The following is a 15208-nucleotide window of genomic DNA, read 5'->3' as shown; positions in this document are numbered from 1 at the left end:
CCCTAACTAGGACATCTCAGTGCTTAGGAGGATGCTCAGTCACTCAATCATGTCAGGGCTTTACCAGGGTTTAGTGGTATCAATAGTCCCATGCCACAGCTTGGCTTGGTGTTCTGTCCCTAATTAATTTGTACTGGAATGCATATAACCAAAGAGGCAAAGTACTCTTTGTATTTACATTCTCCTTATTCTGTAGAGTAGAATTCTACAGCTTTCCCTGTGAGAAAAAAATGGATAACAAGATAAGGAAAAAAGGATAAATTTTCCAATGAAAAGCTTTACATTTCAAATGCTGACAGTCATACAGTCTTTGTCCTTCCATATCCCATGGCATTGAACAAATTGAGGGGGTAGAAGGAGAGCTAGGAAAAAGAAATTTAAACAGTACTGATATGTGCCTCTGCCCCCTTTGCCAGTCAGCTTGTATTTCTATCAAAGCACAGACAGGCTTCCTTTGATAATCAAACACAGCTAAATATAAGTAATTAAACTTATAATGGAGATCTGACTCACCCAATACAATACAACTAATTTCATGTAACTTGTGCAGCCACAAATATATGTCCCACCCAAATCATCCATACTGCCTATCCACACAAGCTTTTTCCTATATAACTGTCTCTGTCTGCAAACTTTTGAGTAAATCCTTCATTTCTTCCTCCCTGCCATTCCTACTGTGTCATACTAAAAATATCATTAGGTAAGGAGAAATTCAAAGTTACAAATAAAACCAATTGGGATAGGATTCATCCCATCAATTTCATAAATAACCAATGATGAGAAACAGTCACTTTTAGGGAATAATTCAGCCAATCTCGTTTAGATGCCTAGCTTAGGGTGAGAGAAATCCCATCCCAGGATTCATTATTGTTCATTGCCTGTAAGTGGCACCTTGATGTCTAGTTCATATGGCATGTTCAGTGTGGACATCTGCATTGAGTCAGAGATATGAATAGGAACAAAACCAATGAAAAGAAATTATATACCCCTATAATAACAGTTTCCAACTGTCTTTCTCAGAAATTTGTATGTGAGAAAGAAAATGTTTGTTTATGAAATGAAAATGTGTTCTTCAGGCTGTATCCTTTGCAAAGTAACGATCATGGAGAGGGCTATAGGTAGAGATAGTGATAGTCTCCAAAACAGTCTTTGGAATAGCCCCATGAGAAGATCCGTATCAAGAGCTGTCTGAGTGGGTGTTCTCCCATCAGTGCAGCTGGTGCTCTGTTCCCCTGCTGTCTCCCTGCTGTAACTCAGTATCTGGAGAACAGCTTTGGCTTCCTCATTGCCTGCTGCCCTGCTGAGCTGAGGACACCTGAGAGAAAGCAAGAAACTGCCATACTTCACTCAGTCATTATAAAGCTATGAGACAGAATACCTCCCCTCCCTCATCTAGACTTCCTGAGGAGAAAAAATAAGACAAAATAAATGCCAGTCATCAGCTGAAGCCACCTCATTATCTGCCCAGGCAGAAGTCAGGTTAAATGCATAAGAGATGCCTGAACTGCATTCTCAAAGCAGTATGGACCAGATGGGGATAACTGGCTAAATTGTACTACCCTTGCAAGCACAGGATATCCACTTCTTGTTAGACATATTCCCATCTAGTTCCTTCTCAAACATAAACATATGACTTCATACAAAATATTGCAGATACTGCAAACCAAACGAGGAACCTTCATACCACCTAAAACTTTATCCACTTAAAGGGATGCCTGTACATAACTGAGAAGTATTTTCTGCTCTCTCCATGGGGAAAAGAAATCCAGACATATTTATTTCCTTTTGACTTTTTTGGAAATAATGTTTGGCTATCAAGATGAAAAATCTGGATATTGTAACCAGAAGGCTGTGGGAAGTGATTATTCCCCTTTATTCAGCACTTCCACTATTGTGTGTGGAGAATTAGATTCAATTTTGGACTCATCAGTACAAGAAAGCATTGAAATACTTCAGTCCAGCAGTGAACAACAAAGATTAAAGATCTGGAGCACATGGTGCACAAAGAAAGACTGAGAAAAAAGGTTTTGCTCATTGATAGGATGAGACGGTTAAGAGGAGCCCTTATTCTTGTCTTCAGTTACTTACGCAGAGGGTAGCGAGAAAATACAGGTGTGCAGTGACAGAGTAAGAGGTAAAGGGCACAGACTGTAACAAAAGAAATTCCATTTAGAAATAAGGAAGGAATTTTTCACCATGTGAGTGATGAAACATTGGAACAGATTTACCAGAGATGCTGTGTTATCTCCATCCTGGAAGGTATTCAGAACTGGACTGTCAGGACAGGGCCCTAAGAATCATCTCTAAGCTGGCCTTTTTTTTGAGCAAGGGTTGGAGATTGAGGTCCCTTCCAATCTCAGCTACTCCATGATTCTGTGGCAGCAGTGCAACACCAGATGGCACGTGAGATGCTTGAAGATCAAAGAAAGACAAGCAGCACCTTATGAGGAAAAGACAAAATCTTAAATAGCATATCGTCTTGAGTCAGAACCTAGATCATTTTTAAGAAGCTGCTGCAGTTTGTCACTTGAAGCAAAATTATCATAGTCATGGTCTTGGAGCTTTCGGGTATCTTCAGGTCCTGTTCCCAATTTGTATCAATACATAGTGACTTAGAGTGCAAAAACACGGATGAATAATGAATTACCTTATTTTTCAAAGCATGTTGTCTCACCGTTCTTCTGAATTATCTGATGCTCTTTCTCTCTATCCAAATTTCTGCCTTATTCTATAATATTGATCAGATTAACCTAAGTAAGAACAACTATATTGTAAGAATACTTCATGTGAATATTTCTAGACTAGAATGCTATTCATGAAAGTCTAACAGGTCATAAGGATGGCTTAAGGAAAGAGTATTTCAGAAAAATAGTTATAGACAAATCACCTAGAAAACTAAATCTTAAAAGGGCTGCTATTATAGCAATATGAAGAAAAAAACCCAACCAAACAAGGAATGCTATTTGTCAGTAATCTCAACAGGAAAGAGATATAGATATGTGAGGATCCTTTTTAGTCCTTGCACAGAAGGGGACGCATGGAAAGTGATGACGGAAAGTGTATCGATTTTCCAGTGAGCAAATCCAGTTGAAAAGTTAAAAACACAGAAAATTAAAAGAGAAAAATATAAATTTAAAAAAAAATTAAAGGGAGAGATAAGAAAAGACGCAGCAGCCAGAAAATTATGTGCACTACTTAAAAGTCTGTATGAGCTTGCTTTGTGGTCTTCACTTCTACTCTATAATACTGAATCCTGCTGCGATGAGCAGGATTTTTAGCTCAGACCTTCCTTGCCATGCTTAATGACTTCTACTCTTACTTTACTTTGTGCCTTGCTTATTAGTTGAATAGTATAATTATTGTAGGAGAGTCTAAACAGCAAAATTTGATATTATAACTATTATAAGTAGGTGAAGCAGGCTGAGGGGAAGGAGTGGAAAAAGCAAAGACATAATCTAATAATTAAAGTGCATCAAGTAAATAAGTGAACAGTTATCTTTTTTATTTGACTTTTATTAGGAACTATAAAGCTCATAAAGGAAATAACGACCGTAAAAACAAATTGGGTCTTATCCTAAAGTACTTGCAGTATAACACAACTTCAAAATTTTTTGCAGAGATGAAGTAAGAATTGCACATGATTAACTTCAGTGCATTCCTGAAATACACATATTCAAAGGGTTGGGCTCTGATCCAAATCCCATGCCAATAGGAGTGTTCAGACTTCTAGAGACGTTACTTAGGCCCTCAGAGAGTTGCATGTGTGCTCTTTTTCTTAATTGTGAAGTTGCTGAGAGCTCACTAAGTTTTCTACAGCTTCAATTTCCTAACTCATAAGATTTTCCAGAGGAGAAGGCAATGTACAAACAACCCCCTGCCCCATATGACACTAACTTTCTAAGATTTGGGATTTATTTGTGCCAGTGTTGACTTGCTAAATATTTCTCATAGGCCAGTTATCATAGGTTGTTACTGGAGACAAATGCACCTCACTACAGTTTGGAGGGATAAAAATGGTGTCCAGTATTATCATATGGTGCACACTTAAGAACTTGAAATGGGCAGTAGCAAGAGCAGTGTTTTAAACCAGGCAGTGCTGTGTAGGTAATGAAACCACCCATCTCGGCAGGAAGCTTGTTTGACCACACGTAGGTTCAGCTTGTTAGGCATCCTATTTTCTCATGCTTGGGAGAAAATGAGTAATTTGCTCCTCGATGGACCACAGATTTGGAAAGTCATTTTTGAAGTCACTGCCCTTTTTTAGCTGCTGAAGTATCATTGCCTCTCTCTGCAGAATCTCTCAAACTAAATGCTGCATATTTTCCTTTCAAAACAAAGGTGCTGTTTTGCATGACTCCCTACACCAAAAAAAGCAAACCATTTATTCTGCCAAAAATTATTTAAATATTGATGTGATAGAAACAAAGAGAGGAAACAATCAAGGACGTAGAGGCTGTAGTCCTTATTCTCCAGTGACTCTTTGTATGACATGGAAAGAGTCAATCAATTTCTGTGTCTCAATTTCCCATCTGTAAAATGGGGTTAAAATACCTACCTCACAGGGGTGTTGTGAGGCTTTTTAAAATAATGTTTGTAAAGTGCTTTGAGATCCTTGGATGAAAGGTGCAAAAAGAAATCAAATTATTCACTTTATCAGTGCAATCCAAGAGTGCATTCTGTTGAGATGGATAAAGATTTCCAGCTCTTTGTAGCTATACCATGTACTCTTTGCTGTAATTTCTCTCCTGTCATTTATTATATCTTCTGGAAGTTAAAAAGGACAAATTCTGCAATCAAAAACTGTGTAAATTTTTATAATACTGTGCACTTTAGGGCTGAAATAATCTGATATTCTTTAAAAATTGTGTTGCAAATACATTGTCCATGCATCCTTAAATCTAATAGAAAAAGGATATACCTATCTGCTTTTCACCTAAACTGGTTAATTTGTTTCTTTTTTGAGACAAACTCAGCCTCTTCGCCAAACTAAAAAAACCTGCAATTGTTATAAAAAATTTTGTAAGGGGTGGAATAGGTGTTTCAGTATAATATGCTGTGCAGTTATTTAGCTAATAGCTATTAAACAGCATGATGTAAAGGTAGTTACCAAGTTAAAAGTTAAATCTCAGGAAGTGTAAAAATGTGAATGAAAGCAAGATTAGATTTTACAGAGCTGAACCAAAGAAAAGGCATGTAAGTACATGCAGAGTTGCTAGGCTAACATACTTTCCAGAAGACCCTTAACTAACACAAACTAATCTAGTAGTTAAGATTTCAGTATAATAAACAGGTGACACAGTCTTCACAAGCAATCTCAGCATCCAATAGACCGTCATTGAAGAGATGATATAGTATACACAAATATCCTTTTCATACAAATTAGTTGCTGCATGAAAATTAGAAACATGAGCAAAATAATTGTTAAAGAAAGAACATGAAATGAAAGGCCAAAAATTAAAAGAGGAGGAATAAAACTTGATAAAAATATTTTGGTTTCCTGCCCCTCTCATCTGAGATTCATGCTTTACACTTTCTTCTCCTCCACCACCTTTTTTTCTTCTTCTTTTTAGGACTGAACTGGCAGGAGAACTGAAAAAGGATATAAGCAAACAAACAGAATAAAAAAAATTGTAGTTACAGCTTTCACCCAGCTTCACCTACTCAAAAGGAATGTACTTGTCTTCTCTCATACAGTACGTGATTCGTATTTTGATTTTTCACTGTTGTGGAGGCAAGGTATAATATATTCCTCCCATTGGTGATCATTTACATGACTCTCATTCATGTAAAACCAAAGATGAAATCCCTTTTTCAAAAAAAAACCCAACCCAAAATCTTTCACACTTAAAAAGTTGGCATTGAATAGTCACTGCATACCTGAAAAGCTCTCTGGATGGCTTGAGAAAATGTTTTTTTCCCTATTCTTTATTTTAATATCCTGTTAGAACTATATCTGGACTGATTTCACCAGTGTTTGTAGAAATCTCATCCTAAACTTGAAGGCACTGGCAATTTTGGAGCTATAGCTCACTACTTCTTTAATTACTTTGATGTTCTTTCTGCTACATCTGACTGACCATCAGATGTAGTTACGAGAAGCATCCCTTAAAATCAGCAGCTTCTACTGAATAGTGTTCTTGGCATTGGGTTTATCCTTAATATTTAAAGTCATATGGGATTTGTTTGTACATTTCACTTTAGAAAATTATTACTGCTGTATTAAAACACTTGCTTTTCAAATAGGACCAATTAATTATGCAGTAATCTCTAACTTCCTGCTTCTATGCAGCCATTCAAGATGGAAGTTTTTCAAATAGGAAGTCTTAGTGGCATCCCTTGCTTTCACATTGAAAATTTGATACTTGGATATACTTGATTTTTGAGTGAGTGAAATGTAAATATGAATTATTATCTTGAGAACAACAGCAAATAAAAGTAAACCAACCTTTATAATAAACAGGTAACCCACTATTGATTGGAATATCCTGTCTTGTAAAAATAACATAGATACTTCCCTATTAATTACCTTTCCACTGTATTCAAGAATATAATACATATGATGTGGTATTTTACTATTGTAGCATTTTTTCTCTAGACATAGCCTAGTCATCTACTAGTTCTGCTGCTTAACTACAGCCTACTATCATCCCAGGATCCCTAACCACTGTGTAGAAAGAATACTATCTTGTGGCTGAACTATTATTGTGCTGTTGAGCTTTGTATTTAAAACTCCGATTCATGTGTGAGATTTCAGATAGCAGGTAGCTTGTCCACTGACAAAACCTATTTTTACTCTATCATCAAAATGTTAGTGGACAAGCCACCTACAACCTGAAATTTCACACTGGTTTGTTTAACCTAAAACATAAAAGTCACACTTTAGAAAGTCCTACGTATCTAGGTGAATCAGTGTTGAAAATACATCTGAACTGCAAAGAATTTATCGTAAGCTGATGGACTAGTTCTTGAGCAGGTGTTAATTGTCCTAGCTCTACTGGTTTCTTTCAATTTGCACCAGCTGAAAAACAGACCTAGCATGTCAATCTAATGACAGATTGAAGAACTTTCTTTTCCAGTTGTGATGCAAAACATTTGAATATGGCTTGATTAGTCAATTACAAAATATACTTTATGAGACTTTCATTTGTGAATAATGGTGAATGTCCACTTGTTTTAAGAATGAGTATAAGAATAACATGACTTCTAACATAATGTGAAATATCAGAAAATGCTCTCTGGATGATATTCATCTGACCAAATATGGATACCTTTAAGGGAGGCATCTGCTCCAAGTCCCCTTGGTTGTCAATGAAGAGAAACAGGCATTTCTAGTCTTTATTAATGTTATCCACAAAAAGATGTCTTAACCAGACCAGGTGGACTGCATCCTCTAAGTGTCTGCTTCTCCTACTGACTAAGCTTGGGAACAGTGAATAGCTCACTTTGGTATAGGTGCCTGCCTTGCTCATGTCTAAAGTCAGGTGAGGTGAATCTTGCCCGCAGGGCTTCACATTGGCTCCATCTTATGAAGTTGTCCCTCTATTATTGAACAGTTACTAAAACAAAGATAAGTAAAATGTGGCAACTCTGCACCATCATGTTGCAGTACAAAGGTCAGTAGATAAAAACCCTGTAATACAAGTCTGAGCATGTAATTTGGGCTAGTTTCTTTACTTAAAACTATACTGTGCATATAATTCCTTCGTTCTTTTGTGTGACAACTTTAAAAATTCCTACTTCTCCACAGTTTGCATAGATAAACTGAGAGATTTTGATTTCTATGGACGAATCCACTAAGTGAAATGCCATTTTGATCTTTGTGTGTAGTTATTGGGGTTCTTTAGTGTTAATGGTTTGCCTGGTATTTAAAACGTCACGATTTCCTGCTTGATCTATGTTATTTTTCTTTCCATGAATGGCATTCAAAAGTAAGAGAATAAATCTGCTAGTACTCACTCCTTTGCCATCTACCATATTGACAGGAAATACAGGAGTGAGAAAAAATGGAAACTAGACAATTATGTCATATTATTAATATCATTGTAACAAACCCCATAAAACTGTAAATATAAAAGTGAAAGGAGAAACATGAGTATTATTGCCATTCTATTTAGCAGTAGTACTAATTAGCATTTTGATTGCCTTTTTCTTATTAGTTGAATGAAAGAAATTCATGTGAGTAGCAAATAAACAAAAAAATCCTTATGGACTATAGGGAAATTCACTTCACGTGGGCCTTTAGTGTTATAGAATTGCTGTATGATTAACAATATTTGACATGCAGTTTGTTTTCTGTCCATGCGATTGCAACAACAGTTCCAACTGTAGCCACTTTTTTCTTTTCTTTTCCTTTTTCTTTCTTTGTTTGTTTCTTTCTTTGTTTCTGTTTTTTATGCAGAAGACCATCAAATGAATTGTCACAATACTCGAATAATGCAAGACACAGAAAAAGACGATAACAATAATGATGAGTATGATAATTACGATGAACTGGTGGCCAAGTCATTGTTAAATCTTGGCAAAATTGCAGAGGATGCAGCATACAGAGCCAGGACAGAATCAGAAATGAACAGCAATACATCTAATAGTCTGGAAGATGATAGTGACAAAAATGAAAATATTGGTCGGAAAAGTGAGCTGAGTTTAGATTTAGACAGTGATGTTGTTAGGGAAACAGTGGACTCCCTTAAATTATTAGCACAAGGACATGGTGTAGTGCTTTCAGAAAACATTAATGACAGAAATTATGCAGACAATACTTCACAGCAAGATAATAGAAATATGAACTTTGTAATGCTAGGGAAGCCTGTGAACAATGGACTTACAGAAAAAATGGTGGAGGAGAGTGATGAAGAGGTGTGTCTCAGCAGTTTGGAGTGCTTAAGGAACCAGTGTTTTGATCTGGCTAGGAAACTCAGTGAGACAAACCCACAGGAAAGAAATCAACAACAAAACATGACCACTCGTCAACATGTCAGGCAAGAAGATGACTTCCAAGGAAGAACAACAGACCGGAATTACTCTGATATGATGAACCTAATGAGGCTTGAAGAACAGTTGAGCCCCAGATCTAGGACTTTTTCTAGCTGTGCAAAGGAGGATGGTTGTCATGAAAGAGACGATGATACCACCTCTATTACTTCAGATAGGTCTGAAGAAGTGTTTGATATGACAAAAGGTAACTTAACCCTGCTTGAGAAAGCAATTGCTTTGGAAACTGAGAGAGCAAAAGCCATGAGAGAAAAAATGGCAGTGGAAGCTGGAAGGAGGGATAATGTGAGATCATTTGAGGAACAGTCTCCAAGACACCTTTCTGGAGATGACAGGAAGCCTAAACCCAGTGACGGCCATGTCAAAAAGCCATATTATGGTAAAGGTAATATTTCTATATACCGTATGTTATGTCATGAGAAAGTGTGAGCTAACATGTTACGTTTTGCATAGATTTTTGAAATGAAGTTTATAATTCCACAAATAGGAACTTTATTTAAATCATAGAAGCATGGCATGATTGTAAAATAATATCATGCCGCAATTATCAAATGAAATAATTCATTATGCAGTGTTAGAAATATGTACAGTATTTCAATGAATATCATTTGGCTAAATAAAAAAAAAAACTTTTTAGGAAACTAAAATAAATAAGAGATCATGTTGAAAGAGGCAAAGATTTTTCTTAAGTTTTTATTGTATTTCATAATAATAACTAAACCCAAGAAAATTATGGTGCAAACTATATTGGAGTGTGGGGTTTTATATAGCAGATAGTCAATTAGCTATGAAATGCATGTTTTACAGGTTGGATTGGATAGGTGGCATTGTGATTTATAAAATTATCATCAAATGACAGTTATTGATGAAGCCTCTCCCATCTAAAATGTAGAATTGCCTGATAGAAATTGAATAGTACCAGAATGACCGATAACATAAGATAGGGGCAGTGACTGCACATTAATTATCTTAAGATAGTAGGGTAATGGAAACCGTTTGCTATGCAAGGCATGGTGTGGCCTGGGCTGAGATCAATAGCAATTTCTTTCTTATGTGCATTCCACTTCACTGGTTTCATTCCATTGTGGAAACAGTTAAGGTGCTGCCTTGACCATAATTCAATTAAAGAAACAAAACAACAACAACGAAAAAAACCAAGCAACCAAACAAAAAACCCCCAAAACACCTGAAACCTAAAAACCAAACTAAAAACCACCAGACTAAAGGTTACCTTTAGAATACCTTTTAATTTACGGGATTATCATGATGATGGTCTGTTTTATTACCACAACCCTCTTCAATGTGTCCACATCTGTACATGTAGGACTGTGTTGTATAAAGTGTTCAATACCTCTTGAGACTCATTGAACACCCCTGATTCCCATTGACTTTAGTGGAAGTTGAGGACATGGTATTTGTTGGGAGATGCTAAGTAGGGACTGGGTTGATCTTATACTTGTTATAAAAATATTTGGTTTCCTTTGACAACTGAGATGGGGCACATTTTCTCCTTTTTATAAATCCCTGTTTTGAAAGAGTAGTGCGCTAAGATCTTCCTGGGACAGTCAGGGAAGCAGACAACATCTTGGTCCAAGAAAGTTTTGGATCTTTTTTTACAAGCTTTAAAGAAAAGTAGTGACAAGTCTTTTAGACAAGCATAGAAATTACTGATGTCAAAAAAACTTCTGCAATGTATTTTAGTGAATTTTTTTGTTTTAAACACAAGTATATAGTCTAATGAATGTTGTAGTAACTTTGGGCATTTGGAGAAGACAGCTTTACTTAGTGCATTACTGCATAGCCATGTGGGTATTGTGCTAGATGTTTGTCACATATAACCTATTGTAGGTATATTTCCCTTTGAATATAAGTCTTTAATAAAAGCACAGAAAACATGTCAAGCTAATTCTAATTTTTAAGAGCCTTTTAGCTCTGGTGTTGTCCAGCCTTTCCAGTCTATGTATGCCTGAGACGGCATTTATGCCTGTAGATCTACTGTCTCCCAAAGACTACATAATTTCTGGTAGTAACAAAAGTATGGACTTCCTATTGCAGTAAATTCTAGAGTTTCATTGAACCATCCTGTCTCTTGGCAGCTGCAGGCTGAATTGAGAATAGGTTCAAACTCCAACCAGAGACTAAATATTTTTGTCGTTTGGACCAAGAAGGTTTGTGGAATGGATCATTCTATGCTTTTTCAAATAAATGGAGAAGAAAAAATTATTCCTTCCTATAGAACATAGGAAACATTCTAGTGGTTGTTGAGAGAGGGCGCTTTAATGAAGACAATTGCTTATATCATTTGTTCTCTACTCATACATTATTTTCCAAATAGTCCTAGAAGAGATAACTTTGCAGTGAGAACTGCCTCCTGACTTCATGATTTCTGCTTTCAGAAATTGCTGAAACAACTCTTAAGGGACCACTAACCATTTACCCTGCCATTTAAAGCCTTCTAAATAGGCTTCATTCTGAAATTTATGAACTTTAAAACCTTTTGACAACCTTCACTCGGGCAATACTCCCATTGTGACAAGGCATGAGGAAAGGTTACAGAATTAAATAGAACTATGCAATATTTCTCCCAGTTAGCAGAAAAGGATTTACAGGAGTATCTGGCGTTTCATATGAAGTTGTGGAAAGTTTAGTCAAATGTCTTCCATTAAAAGCAATGGGAAGTTGTGAAAGTATGATTTTATGCAAGTTTTGAAGTCATTCAGAATAGTATACAGCATCTTTTCTAACTCATTAGACCATAAAGGCTCTTAAGGATCTGATACATGCTACAACTTTAAAGCATGGACTTGAATACAAAAGGGGATTTACTTGACACTGTAGGATGTGAGCATCTGGATCCTTAGCTACTCTAAATTAGAACACCTTCATTAACTTTGGTGGAGTCATGATGACATGAAATAGCTAAAATTCCTCTAGTTTGAAGTCTCTAAAGAGCCATTATGGTCTATTACTCATCTACATTTTTTGCAGTCCTTGAATATTGTTATATTTACATTATTTATATTTCATTTACATTGCTTATTCACTTATCTAATACTTTTACACATCCTAAAGTACTTGACATGAGTTGTTTTTTAGAGTTGTGTATGTATGCAGCTGTGGGCTTGCTGTTCTAGTGGTCTCAGCACAGGCCTATCTGGCAGGAACTGAAATCTCTCCTCTGATATTTTCTCCTTCTGTGGCCTTGGGTTTAACTTCCTGATCTCTTTGCTTGAATGTCCTGATGTATAAGATTATGGCATTTCCAGGAGTGTTGTGATAATTGTATAGCACTTTGGAGACAGATTTGTGTGTGGATTTATTGTTAAAGAGCATGAAACACAGAACTGTGTTCTAAAGTCAACACACAGGTTAAGTAAAATAAAACTTTCCTAATGAGGGATGCCATTCGCAAAAGACAAGGTTTAAATATCATATTAAAATTTAAGAATGGATTTAAGATCTGGAGAGTCATTACAATGAGCTACAGAATTTCTTGGAAGAACTTGGAATAAAGCCACCTGAGAGAAATCAAGGAAAAATAAGTCCACAATTGAATATGAATTCTGCATTGTGTTGATTCATGGTGAAAAAAAATGGGATGTATGTGAAGTTCTGCAAATACTGAAATTTCCACTGCTTGTGCTGAGGGTTGTATTTGTTGAAGACGAGATGAAATTTAATGTCAGAAATACTTAATGAAGAACAAGTAGCTGAATCTAATTTTCCAGAGATGAAAGCATAGTAATGACTGAAGCAGAGTAATGACAAGAGCAGCAGAAAATACTTCCATGAGAATAGCTCAGATTGGGTGTTTAAAAGAGGATATACTGAAAAAATGGAAGGGGGTTGGTGGTTGATCTTGAGCCAAAATGGCAGCAGTTAGAGCATCCTGAATTTTATTCCTTTAACACTAATATAAAAATCAGCTATACTCTTCATCATCTGGCAACTGTGGTGAAGACGATAAAATGTAATTTTGTATTATATGCTGGGATGGAAGGGTAGGGATGTTATTTTACAGATGTTCTGTCAAAGAAAACAAGCTGATGAAGTCTGAGAAGGTTCTAGTTCAGGATTAATCTCACCAGCAGTTCCACTGCATTATTGACAGAAAACATTATTTTGCCAAAAAAACATCTATTTAGACTTTTCATTGATTTGTAGAGAGAAGATCCAACAAGATTCTAAAAGATCATTAACCTTTTAAGCATATGAATATTCAAGTATTATATGTGCATTTTTTAATATTTATACTGCAAGTGATACTTTGAGTAATTCTGATTACAATGTTTACCCCACTGTAATATATTGAAGACAGAAGAATATTTACATATTCACTTCATAAAGAATTTAAAGAAAGCAAGATTCATCACCTCAGTTAACCTTGGAAAAGGGATTTGTTTGTGCTAATTTATTGAATCATTATGCTAAAGAGCTGAGTTTGCTACTCTCAGGACACTGAACTTCTCTGGCAGCACATTTGCAGACCTTACTACGTCAGACAAATAAGGATGTAAAGAAGGGAAACTCCAACTAAACAGTTTAAAGATAACCTTACACCGTTGAGCTGATGCTTGCCAACAGAGCACTGATTGGCAGTGGTATGGATTTGCTATAAAAAGGACACTTTCCAGTCACTGTGAATGGATATTGCTGTGATCATAAGAGCCTGCAGTCTGGAAAGAAGATAACAGTATAAAAGTATCAGAACTGTGTTAAGAAGTAGAAGGGTTGTTTATTGGGTTTTTTTTTCTCTTCTATATTTCGTAAGGGCATTTACCAAAGAGTAAATGACATGATTAAATGAACCTTCTTACAGAAATGTGAAAAGCATGATTCACTTGACACATTTGTTGTAAATTATAGATCCCTCAAGAACAGAAAAGAAAGAGAGCAAATGTCCTACCCCTGGGTGTGATGGAACTGGCCATGTAACGGGGCTTTACCCCCATCACCGCAGTTTGTCAGGATGCCCACACAAAGATAGGGTCCCTCCAGAAAGTAAGTTCACATTGTTTCATGGAAACTGGGGATAAAACTACAAAGATTTTTCTAGCATGCTTTCTAAACCTTTCATTTAAAAATTAATTTCATTTTTCAGTATGGTCTGTCTCAACTTAGTCAACTGTTCTGTGTTATACTTTTTCCTTTATTCCATCATTTCCATTCTCTACTAACTTTTACACTGAAAGAACAACTTTTAAAGCTGTATTCTTTGATTTTAAGAATGCAAAGTTATTTTTAAATAGATATATTCAGCCAACATAGAAAAAGGTTTCCAGAAGATGTGCACTGCTTTTACTTCTGCGTGCTGATGTCACATCAACCGTCCCTGTTGTCCTGTACAGAAGTAATTGTACTTGAAAAACTTGCAACCCTTTCCTTTGTTGTTGTTGTGTCTTAAACATAGTTTATATTTAAATTATATTATTAAAAATAACAATTTGGCTCTTTACTTAGTTACATAGTTCAGGATTTTGAGTGATATTCCCCTGTGAGTTACATGAGTGGAATTTCTGTCCTTCTCAGTGGGTTCTTTGCAAAGGAGGTTCACCCATATGACCTCACAGATGTTCACCTGAAGACAGAGGGCTCCGTTTCTGGAGGTTGTCTCTTTGGCTGCTGGATTGGCATAGCTCTGTTGAAGCTAAATGATTTATATTAATTTACACTAGACACACATCTAGCTGAGTGCCAGTTCCCTTTCACACCATTTTTAAAGTGGAATTATTCCGCTGAAACCTGTGCACCTAAAATCTCCTGTGTTCATCAGCACATCAGACCCAACCTCAATAGATTCCCAATAGCCTAAGGAAAGCAGTCAGAGATAAAATAGTCCACAGTTTCCAAAGGAAAGTAGATTCTGAAAGATAGGAAAACAAGGAAATCAGCACATCAAGAGTGGCACACAGAAAGTCTCCCCTTTCATGGTAGAGTGGCTTCTTCCAGAAGTAATGAGGAAGTGCTTCAGGAGGCTTTACTGTATCTTGGTTGATCTCTGAATACAGTAGAAGAAATAGAGTAATTTCTCTGCTTTGCAAGACCCTGTAATTTTCTGAAACACAAATATTTATTCAGTTGCTCAAAGTTCTCTGTACAGAGTGTAAATAAAAACACTCTTTAGAACACTTTGTAAATCAAAGAAGAATATAGCTTTAAACTGTTTGCATGCTCTTGTACCTACTAAAATGAAAAAAGGTGAGCTCATCATTTTATT

At 36.1% G+C, this 15208-nt stretch overlaps 1 protein-coding gene across 1 annotated transcript in view; it reads left to right on the top strand.

Moving 5' to 3' along the window:
- Nucleotides 1-15208, top strand: part of MYT1L (myelin transcription factor 1 like) — a 297370-nt gene that overhangs the window by 214695 nt on the left and 67467 nt on the right. The window contains 2 exon segments of the mRNA XM_030447142.1: nucleotides 8399-9376; nucleotides 13858-13992. Coding sequence (XP_030303002.1) covers nucleotides 8399-9376; nucleotides 13858-13992 — 1113 coding nt within the window.

This window comes from Calypte anna, chromosome 3 (assembly GCF_003957555.1).
Source record: "Calypte anna isolate BGI_N300 chromosome 3, bCalAnn1_v1.p, whole genome shotgun sequence".
Lineage (NCBI taxonomy): Eukaryota > Metazoa > Chordata > Aves > Apodiformes > Trochilidae > Calypte > Calypte anna.
The sequence above is the reverse complement of the archived record's forward strand: the minus strand, read 5'-3'. Positions and strand labels throughout refer to the sequence as shown.